Below are 11,609 nucleotides of genomic sequence, written 5' to 3'. Positions count from 1 at the left end.
CACCGGAAGGTTTTATACAATTACATATTTATTGAGCCAGCTTCAAGGCGGACATCTCGAGGATGTTTTTTGGCCTGCACCACTACAAAAAAATGTACATAGGTAATATCACACGACACGATACAATAAAAAACGAAGGACAAATCAGGGGATTTCCACAATGTACGTAGAAAGAATGATGAAAATTTTAAAATTTCCACGAGAAGTTTTTAACCGAATGAACGTTAAATGAGGTGATGTCCGACCACGATAGCTTATAATCAGTGCTTTTTGGACGTTTTGGCAAAAAAAGCATAAATTTTTCAACAATTTTGGTTAAAATTACGACCATTTGACTATTCTATCAAATAACTACTTCCGGAGAATTTCGATGAAGAAACATTACAATTTTTCGGAAATTCGCGAAAAATTGACATTCTCTGATAATTTTGATGAAAAATGGGAATTTTATGAGAATTTTAGCGAAACAGGATTTTTTTAGCAATCGTGGCAAGAACAAGACTATTTACAATTTTGACAAAAATTGCCCTTTTTGGACCATTCTATCAGAAATGGACACTTTTTAACAGCTTTTCCAAAAATCAACATTTTTTGACTTGGGCAAATTTGGCAACAAAAAAAAACAATAGAAACTTATAAGCGAATTTGGTAAAAAGTTGCGTTAATGCCTTACTTTATCAATGAAAAAAAAATATCGTGCGAACACCTTTTTCTAGGTATCGTTTAAAGATGCTGCGCTTACCTGTAAAACAACACTAATTATACATCGATAAAGAATAAGTATTAGGTACCTATTTTTACGTTTTAGAGCATTTTTGTCATTTTCAAGGGAATTTTAAAGCCCATATTTACGGTTTTTTAGAAGAGAGAATACCCAGGCCTTTCGTATTACGCATTGTTCACTTTCTGAGATTATTATCTCAGACTTTTAAGAGCTTGGGGAGATTTTTTTTTCTTATTTTTCTGACATTATGCGAGACTTGGGAAGAAAAATCAACGAAATTGTAACTACAGTACCTACATATTAAACTTCCAAAAAACAGCTTTCAGATATTCTGTTGGATTTGTTTTGAATTTGGAATTCAAAACATAAAGTATTGGACTTTTATTTAGTCTTTTACACTATTAACTTAATAGATTAAGATGAAAACGCCACAAAGTATTCTTGAATCGTGTATTTGAGAAATATGCACTATTCACAGGAAGTCTCGTTATTTTTTTTTTCACCGTGATCCAACTGTTGAATAGTAAGTAGTACAAAAATTGTAATTTTACCACTAGCACACTGAGTATAGGTACTTAGGTATACAGTATACAATATATGTACATGTACGTACCTAACTCAAAGATCACATCAAAAATTAATAATTCATAAAAGCTTACATACGTAAAATCGTTTTACATAAATTTTCTGCGATATCTTACATAAAATTCGATAGGTACCTAGACCTAGGTATGTACATACTTAATCTTATAATAAACACTGCATTTGCATGAAAAAAAAAAATACCTACATGACCATTTTTAAATAATGTTGTCTTCAAATTTCACATAAACATTCTTCTCCTATGTTATCATGTATCCAACGTCTATATCTATCAATTCGAGTGTAGACGCCAGGGTAATATGGACGAGCACAGCCATAACTCCAAGAAACAATCCCTGTTACAAGAAAAAGGTCTGGTGGAGTTGGAGTTTGAAAATCATAAACATAATGCTGTGCCTTGTAAGCATAAGAGTACCTTAGAATCAAACCCAGAATTCTCCAATTTTCACTATTTTGAGAAAAACTCAAAAAACTGATGGAAGGTGGGTATCAGTAGTAGCAGGTTTCTGATCTCTCCTATATATATATAGTGCTTCAGGTAGCAATCGAATTAACAAAAAAAAATTTTTTCAAGTCTTTCACAGCAATAATTCACGATACCATTTTGGAGAATTCTGGTTATAATTCCAAGTCCGCAAAAAAATGTCGAAAATACCTACATTGAAGGGCGGTTTTCCAAAAAGCAATAAGTCAAAAATTATGATTTTGAGATAAATGATGTTTTTAGTGCCCATTTGAAATCGTGATGCACTTGGAGTATGCAACCTATCCTGCATGTTACATTGGATCTACCTCAACACATACGTGTTGGTCACGGTGTAACTCGAGTTTACAGCGCTTCTGCGGCAGAAAAAGTAAAGTGACTTATCCCCTTTTGGAAAAAATGATTTTTCATGTTTTCATTTATATGATAGAACCGGTGTTGCAAATTGATGTAAGTCAACTCTAATTCACAATACAAAAGTACTACATGCCAAAAAAAATTGATTACAAAAAATTTTACCTGTATTTTTAACAAAAATTAAGTATTACAATACTATGGATTGAAAAGAAAGATTTTTGATTTTTAAAAAAATCTTACCTACCACTACTTCAGCAATAAAACTACCAAAAAAAAATTTCAATTGAAAAAAAATTTGTTACCTCCATTTTGGCGATAAAACTGACAAAAATTAAGTGTTACTTACATGTACTATCGACTGAAAAAAAAAGATTTTCAATTTAAAAAAAAATCGTACCACTATTTTAGCAACAAAATTACCAAAACAAAAATTTTCGATCAAAAAAAAATTATGTACTTCCATTTTGGCTTTAAAATTGAAAACAATTACTTAAGCATTACAGTACTATCAATTGAAAAAAAGATTTTCGATTAAAACAGAAAATCTTACCACTATTTTGGGAACACAATTACCAAAAAAAATTTTGTTTTACTTCCATGTTAGCGATAAAATTTACAAAATGATTAAGTATTAGGTACGGTACTATCGATTTTAAAAAAATGTTTACCACTATTTTGGCAAAAAAATTCCAAAAATTAGGTATTACCTACAGCACTATCATTTAAAAAAATGTTACCTCTATTTTGGCAATAAAATAAAAACGAAAATAAAGTGCCTATTACAGTACCACGTATCTATTTAAAAAAACAATGTTCACAGCTCTACTTTGGCTATAAAATTAACGAAAACGAAGTAATCCTGATTTATTGCATTTTGGAAAACTGATTGCAATCTGCAACTTACAGAAAAGCCATAGATTGCACGTAGATAAATAGGTATTTCGGGTAGGTTAGGCATTAAATAGGTGAGATTACGTATAGAACACAATGGCGTGAAAAACTCAATCTTCAAAAAAATTGACTTATTCCCTTTTGGAAAATTGCCCTTCACAGTCATGATAAAATGAGGTATAATAATTCTATATTCAAGTCTGTTGAAAGTTTCTCAAGGTTGTTTACAGTCGACTGGAGTGAAAAAAATACTCATTTTTGAAGTATGTTTTCAAAGTTTAACTCGGACCGGACCCGGTACTTTGGACCCCCTAACCATCATGGTATCGGATGGAGTAAAATGTAGAATGGTAATTGATACGTAGGAACCTACTAACTGTACCCAAAACGATCATAATCTCATTTTTGAAAATTGTGGATATTTTTCGGAGTTTGATTCGGACCACGGTACTTTTGGACCCCGCTGACTGGGTCATTGTGTCAGATAGGTAAAAACGGAGAATGGTAATCAATGCGTACCTACTATAACCTCATTTTTGAAAAATTTGAAGAATTCTGGGTTTGATTCTAAGGTACTCATAAGATTAATGAGCTTTGATAAATCGGTAAACAAAATAATTATCCCCTTTTAAGTATAGTAACCTACACAAAATAAACATCTATTTCGCTAGAATGTGCCAATTCCAAATAGAAATGTTACATTTATTTTTTTCTTACCAACAACTTCCATGGTTCCATATCCATCAAGGTTGATTTGTAAAGGTCCGCCACTGTCGCCCTGTAACGAATTTGAATGGGGTTATTTATTAAATTCCTATGCTAAGTTTTCAAAATTGTAACCAATTATACCTACTTACTTTTGACGATTTAATTTTTTTTTCAACCAACCAAAAAGTGACCTAACCTCATCATTTAAAGGTTCGGCAATTTTTTTCAAAAAGTTATCAAAATTTTGATACAGATCTTTTTTTAAAAATTGACAAAACTTTCTGGTAATTTTGTCTTTTTAAGCGATTTATTTGGTTTCTTTCTCTCTTATAATAAATTAAGGGTAGGTAATACATATTTCCGAGTTCTGATTCTTTTCCACTGAGGAATCAAATTGAAAAAATTCGATTCCAAAGAATTCGGAATCGCTCGGCTCTTCTTACGCGTTAGTGTGATTATGTGAAGGGTCTTACTCTACAGGCATTTTGTCCTCTGAAATAGTATCCAGCGCACATCACGTTATCAGTTATTGGATAACCAGAATAAATCCTACAATATTCAGTTGGAATGATAGGAACTTGTACTTTCTGCATTACGTTAGGTGATACAGACTCCTTTTCGTCAGTGAAGCCCCATCCAATAACGGTGCCAAAGTAACCAGCATAATTTCGATTTTCTACATCGAACAGTTGAACACAAATCGTTATTACAAATATACACATTGCATACAATGCAAGTAATACATAAGTACGATTAATAAATTTCATCTGAAGAGTTAAAAACGTAGGAAGTAAAGTGATGTAGTGAAAGTTTTTCAGGTAGGGCTTCCCTTATCCAAAATTGCATGAAATTGATTAAAGATCAAATAATGAAGGGTTACTAAATTGAATGTAATTTAATTTCTCGTTAGTTAATTTTGAAATACTCCAGATTGTCTGCCCAAAAAACTACGAATTTACAAAAAAGATACGAAATTAAAAAATAACCTACTGAAGTACAAAAAACGTCATAAATATACAAAATTTACAAAATTTGCACGAAATTTTGAATGGATTTTTAAATAAGTAATAATGAAAAAAAAAATCAAATGAAGAAAAATGCATATTATAGGTAATATACTTGAATTTTTATCTACCAAAGAAAAGTGAATATATTTCCCAATTATCTGCCCAATTTGTATCAAGAAGTTTAACTTGGAACGCTGTTTCTGTGTAAAACATTAAATTATTTTATACTGCTTGAAATGCCACAACAACCTGTCTTTGATTGTAATAATCATACTTCAACTGAGTAAATGTGACCATCGGTAAAGTCAATTTTAACTGGGTAAAGTTGATTTTGACTGAAAAATTAATACAAGTAGTAACATATCTTAATTTATTAACTAACTAAAACATGGTTTCTTACCAGAATTTGGTAGGCATGCTGGTTGAATTTGAGGGATATTGAATGATAATGTGCGGTCTAATTTCAAAATTGCGATGTCGTTATCAAATGAAGATGACAAATTAAATCTCGGGTGTCGAATTATCTCTTTGATACCTACTGTTTTTTTGTTTATGTCATATGTTAGTTCTTGATTATGTTCACCCAAAGATGCTTCAATTTCTTTTGCAGTTAAACTGTGAATGTAAAGAATTCGGTTTTATTATAGGTAGTACTGCATAATAATTATGTAGTATTGTAGATACAAATTACAAAATATTTATGATCTTAGATTCGGAATCGAATGACCAAATTCATTGGCGACTCTTTATGTGTCCCTTGACCATGGGTAGGTACTAGGTAGGTACCTATTTTATGCAAGTTTTGGTAAGTTTTTCCAAATTTTGAAATGATTTCATCACATTTCGGTGATACTTATGTAATGAATTGAATAATGTTTTTGTAAGTATTTTTAATTTCATATGATCGGAAAATAAGTAGTTTCCTGTACAGTTTTGTGGTTGGAAAATACGTCTTTAACGCATGTATCTAAACAAGTGCGGAAAGTGGTTACTTTCCTCCCTAGGGAGGAAAGTAACTGTTTTCCGCACATGTTTACAAATTCGAAATTAGCCATTTTTAAAAATTTCAGCATTTATTTTCCTCTCATATGAAATTAAAATAGTATACGCGACAGGATTGGACAGTAACGCGATTAACTCGTGCGATTTAAGTCACTCGGCTTCGCCTCGCTCCTTAAACTTCGCACTCGTTAATCGCATACTTTCCGCTCCTGTCACGTAATGTACTATTATGCCGATTTGAAGATTTTAGTAATGTTTTTAGCAATTTTCACTGGATTTCTCGCTGAAATGCTGACAATTTCCTCACCTCTCCACGCAGTGTGCAGCAGTTAATAAGTGCTGCTTTGTGATAATTGTAGCTCCGCAAAAAAACTGGCATTGTGTTCTCAAGCCTACCATCCAAGGAAATTCGTTTTGTTTGGCTTCTATTCCTCCAACGACCCTCTTTTTTCGAGTAAATATTCTACAATCTGAAAAAAAGCATAGCTAGTTGATTATTGTTGATTTATGTAGATAGAAATAAACTTCAAAAAATTCTAAGCTGTGTACTATGTAGTATAAACGTTGAAAATCATCGAATAACTTTTTTTGATTCCTCGAAAAAGTAGGTAGGTACCTATTTTAAAAATCTTGAAATTATTTTGCGTTTATTTATTAATTTTTTATTTTTTGTCGCTGTGAATACGATGTGACCTAAATTTGTACAATAGGTAGGTGTTAAAAAAATTAAGTAGGTAACTTTGAAATCTCACCGCATTTAGGACACTTTGAAACCACCGTTCCTGTTCCTATGCCTCTTTGTGGTGTATAAAGAATATTTGTCGCAGGAAATTTCGAGTTGATGATTAAGCCTTCAGCTGTTGGCATCTAGAACAATATTAATATCCAAGTGTGAAAATTTGGTATTTTTGTAAACAGTTGTTTGAAACTTGATTACATAATGATTATAGGTATGAAATTTCATTGATCAGTAGATCGTCTGTAATCTGTGAGGTACTTTTTGGAGATCTGTTTTTCATTTTAACTTATCAGTTGTATGATTTGAGATAAAGTGTATCCTGTAATTTATAGGTACATTTTGAACCGAATTTTCATATCAAAACTTCCAAATTTTTTATCAGAACATTTGACTCTGACTTTCTGCTAAATTGTGACCCATGTTTCCCTCCCAACTCATCAGTAGGTTACTTCGTACGATTAAAATTCGTTATTTGAATAACTGCCTTTTCCCCACAATTATTCACTCATGGTTTCCAACAATTAAAACGCCTAGTGGCACACACATTTAGAATCCAATTTTCACACACTACCTACATTACTCGTAAGTATTTTTCCATTTTTTGTTTGTTTGTAAAGGTGAGTTTTGATTCCACGCTACTCATTATTGAATTTAGATTCAACATGAAAAAACACTAGGGATGAAAAAAAAACGTCCAATTGTACTTACTCACCTGTAGCAATTGAATCATGACAACATTAACAAATACGATCACCGATGCGAGAAACATGATGAAAAATAAGTATTCGACACGACTTGTAGTATGTTGCAAAAAATTAAAAATCCAAAATTTTTCAATACAGCTAAAATAGACTAACAAATAAATATCACAATGCACCTAAGTGCACTAACAACCAAAAATGCACTCCAAGTAGATAAGTAAATAAAAACACAGAATTGCGAAGTGGTAAGTATTAGAACTTGACGGAGAGTGAATTTCAAAGTTCCAGACTGGTGCCTTACTCCAGTATTTTTATGTGTCATTTTGAAAAAAAATGATTTCAATTCTCGAAAAAAGAGAATAGTGTCTGCTTTCCTAGACATACCAAACACTTCTTTGTTAAACGGTCCATTGTTAACCATCAATCAACTCCTAATAACCAGTACCTATGTTATAACTTTAGCAGGATAATTATTAATAACTCGAATGAATTAATTTAACCCATAACTTGAGTATATTTTATCAACGTGCATATAACATATTTTACAGGAGTCCAATAGACTGCAATGCGCTAAGGCGCAACTTACACAACGCTAACGCTACAACACTTTCTACTTTTACAAAAAAAATAGAAAAAAAAAGATTCCTATTCACGTAGAATGGAAAAAAATAAATAAAAATAAGAATAACGATACATAGATCGAACTAAAACTAAAAATAACGAAACATTAATCAAGTAAAAAATAAGAAAAATTCGTCGAAGTTAACGAAAAATAAAGCAAAATCGACAAAACGTAAACAAAAAATAAAAACGAAAACGAAATTAAACCAAATTAATTATCCATGTAAGGAATATACTTGTTCCAATCGACATTGAATACGTAGATCCATTCGAGACCAAATAACGGGGGTCGCTCTTCTTTCACTAAAAACAACTTGAGCTCTTTGGTACATTTTTCGAAGTTTACACGAACCATAATTTCACTATGAACCTTGGATGGCTGCCCGTTGAACGATAACAAGGTAAGTTGACTGGTTTTTACTTCAGCTTTCGGCCAATATTTGAGCGCTTCTCGATAATTTATTGTTGAAACTGCCGCTGCACAATCGAGTTCCATTTTTAACTCGACACCGTTGATTGTAGGATGTACCCAGATTTTTCTGCGCAGACTGCTCGAAGATTCACATTCGTTCACATACATATCGACGAACTCTTCAACAGCTTCAATTACCGATGCATGAGCTGTCTTCGATCCAAGTGCCGATGTCTGGGCTTCTTTCTCCTTGTTTTTGTGGAAACAAGCGCGATCGATGTGGCCAATTCTCTCACAAAAATTACATGTGGCGTTAATATGATAACAATCCTCCGGTAAATGACCAGTTTTTGCGCAACGATAACATCTCTTAGAAGTTGAATCGTTATCAAACTTCTTTCTATCGATGAACTCTTTAGGATGCCGCTTCTTGTTCTTATCAGTATGGAGAGCATTTACTTCGGCCTCAGCTGTCGATTTTTTCACGTCGCTATGTAAAGCTGCTGAACCTTGAGCACATGTCTCTCTAGACGTAGCTATTTCTAATGCTTTCTCGAAGGTAAGATCGGAAATTTCCAACAAACGATTTTGCGTATTTATATCGCGTAAACCACATACCAACTGATTACGTAAAGCTTTCTTCTGATAATCACCAAAATTGCAGTGAATTGATAACTTTTGTAAAGATGCTACAAAGTCACGTACGGATTCGTTCTCCTTTTGTACACAATGATTAAATTTGAATATCTCAGCTATTTCCAACGGTACTGGACTGAAATGATTTGATAAGAGCTGCTTGACATGGTCATATTTCAACGAATACGGACTTTTTGGCGATACTTTGTCCGCCAGTAAATTAAACGTATCAAGTTCAACATGGTGAACTAAATAATGTGTATGTTTGTCCGTAGGAACACTGAACGTTTCAAATGCACCTTTGATTCGTTGGATCCACCGGTCCCATATCATAGTATTAGCATCGAATTTTTCACATTGGAACATCGATTGCGTAGTTGTATAATTATTGATTACCGTAGATGAAGCAGCTACCTCCGATACTTTGGCTTCTTCGTCATTCTCGCCGTTCTTTGCTGCTCCGCTTCTCGTCATGGCGAAGGCGTGCACGGAGATTTATCAGCAACGAAATCCACGAAAAAATACTCCGCGAACTGATACACTGTACGAACACATTGTTCCATATAATACGCGTAGAAACGCACAATCCTCGTCGCCAACTGTTATAACTTTAGCAGGATAATTATTAATAACTCGAATGAATTAATTTAACCCATAACTTGAGTATATTTTATCAACGTGCATATAACATATTTTACAGGAGTCCAATAGACTGCAATGCGCTAAGGCGCAACTTACACAACGCTAACGCTACAACAACCTACCAATAATTGATTGTGTACCTATTTTATTTCTCCTTACTCTCAATGTTCAGGTTCTTTCAGCTGTAAAAAACGGTGGTTCTGATTCTCTATTTGTACGGGTAATTGTCAGAACATCCAACTTTTAGTCTCGAACACAAGCAGCAAAAGTGCTTTGGACGATTTTTTCAAGAAGACAGAAAAATTACCTGACAATTATGTAAAGAAATTCCGTTCGCAGTAAATATCCCTGGAAGAGATGTAACATTGTGCGAAAGTACAAAAAATTTCCTTCGTTTTTCATCAAAATGAAGAAATGTTCAAAGAAATACATACAAAATACTTACGTCAATAAAATGGCCAGAAATCCGGGAAGACGCAGAAAACGAATTCAGCAATAATAAGAACCCCAAGAAACTAAGATCAAATACTTAATTTCTCCAGCAATTTTGAATCACTATATGTGACGCGACCAGCGATACCATACCATATGTCGGCAAAAGCAGGGTAGGGATCTAAAATTCCTGAAGAATTTTTTCTCATCAAGGAAATAATTTGAGAATTATGAGAGAACCTCTCGAGAAATCCTTATCTTTCGCCTTTTCTTAAATATAGGTAGGTAGTAGGTACCTATAACATACTTAATGAACAATAAGAATGATGATCTCTCCCGAACCTTTCACTATAGAAATCAGCTCAAACATGGATGAACTTGTCCAATGAGGTCAAAAATAAGCTACAACTTGAGTTTTGCTGCCTAAATCCATTTCCAATGTCTTCTTCTGGAGAAATTTTAAAATTCAGTGGAAATCAAAAATCACGCAGGAGGCCTCGAAATGACCGGAAATTGCGAGATTTGGTTCGGGAAAATTAGTAGGTAGAGGTACCTATCAAAATCAGGAATAATTATCCTCATTTTTACTAAATGAATACGGATTTTTCAAAAGCGAAAATCTCCGAAAATGGTTAATTTGAATTTTCAAAAAATCGCCAGAAATCGAAGAATCATTTTGTGCGTCCGAATGTGTTAGTAATAAGACTTTTAAACCACTTTTCCTTTTTTTTCTTCAAAAATTGAGGTCATGTTCAAATTGAAGGCAGAAATTTCGAAAGGTCACCTCGTGAGGCCATTTGAGAAGGCAATCTCAAACCAATTTTTGTAACTTATTCCGCCAAGTACCTTAAAAAAAGGTTTAATAAATTTTCAGAATTCACATTGCCTCTAAATTAAGAAATTTTTAATTGTTTTTCAGAGTTCACATTTCCTTCAGATTAAAAAATTTCAAATCAAATTTCAAATTGTTTTTCAGAGTTTTCATTTACTCCAAATTACAAAATTTCAGAAAAATAAAGAGTTTGCATCGTTTGTAAATTACACCTAATTTCAAATTGCTTTTCAGAGTTCACACTTTCCTTGAAATATTATGAAATTTCAAATAATTTTCCGAATTTGAATTGCCTCCAAATTACGAAATTTCAGGCTAACTTTGTAATTTACATTATCTTCATACCTAATTATTACAAAATCTAAAATCAATTTTCAGAATTCACATTTTCCCCAAATTACACAAGATTTTAAATCATTTTCCAGAATTTGCATTACCTACCTCAAAATTATTAAATTTCCAATCACTTAACTTTGGAATTCATATTGCCTCTTAATTACACAATTTTAAATCATTTTCAAGGTTCTCTCCAAATTTTGAAATTCTTGTTGCCTCTTAATTGCAAAAAAAAAGTTTCCGAGCTCACATATCTTCCAAATTACAAAATTTCAGAATAATTTCTGTATTCGCATTGCCTTTAAATCGTGAAATTTCAAATTGTTTTTCAAAATTCGCATTGTCTTCAAATTATTGAAATGTGCATTGAAATTTCAAATCAATCTTCAAAATTCTCCATTGCTTCCAAATTTTAAATTTTCAATCACTTTTCGGAATTCAAGTTGCCTTTAAATCAGATACACAATTTTTGAATTTTATAC

At 32.5% G+C, this 11,609-nt stretch overlaps 2 protein-coding genes across 2 annotated transcripts; both read right to left on the bottom strand.

Annotated features, from left to right (window-relative positions):
- Positions 1-1,160: 1,160 nt before the first annotated feature.
- Positions 1,161-7,591, bottom strand: LOC135846634 (trypsin-like). The gene is made up of 7 exons (XM_065365837.1): positions 7,228-7,591; positions 6,529-6,643; positions 6,084-6,246; positions 5,175-5,389; positions 4,241-4,443; positions 3,777-3,837; positions 1,161-1,662 (listed from the first exon to the last, which is right to left on the bottom strand). The coding sequence occupies exons 1-7, from the start codon at positions 7,282-7,284 to the stop codon at positions 1,541-1,543; spliced, it is 936 nt and encodes a 311-aa protein (XP_065221909.1). The 5' UTR covers positions 7,285-7,591; the 3' UTR covers positions 1,161-1,540.
- Positions 7,592-7,706: 115 nt separating this feature from the next.
- Positions 7,707-9,633, bottom strand: LOC135846632 (uncharacterized). The gene has a single exon (XM_065365834.1). It carries the CDS (start codon positions 9,357-9,359, stop codon positions 8,049-8,051), a length of 1,311 nt encoding a protein of 436 aa, XP_065221906.1. The 5' UTR covers positions 9,360-9,633; the 3' UTR covers positions 7,707-8,048.
- Between the last annotated feature and the right edge of the window lie 1,976 nt (positions 9,634-11,609).

The sequence above is a fragment of the Planococcus citri genome, chromosome 5 (assembly GCF_950023065.1).
Source record: "Planococcus citri chromosome 5, ihPlaCitr1.1, whole genome shotgun sequence".
Taxonomy (NCBI): domain Eukaryota; kingdom Metazoa; phylum Arthropoda; class Insecta; order Hemiptera; family Pseudococcidae; genus Planococcus; species Planococcus citri.
This window is presented reverse-complemented; position numbering and strand designations above follow the sequence as displayed.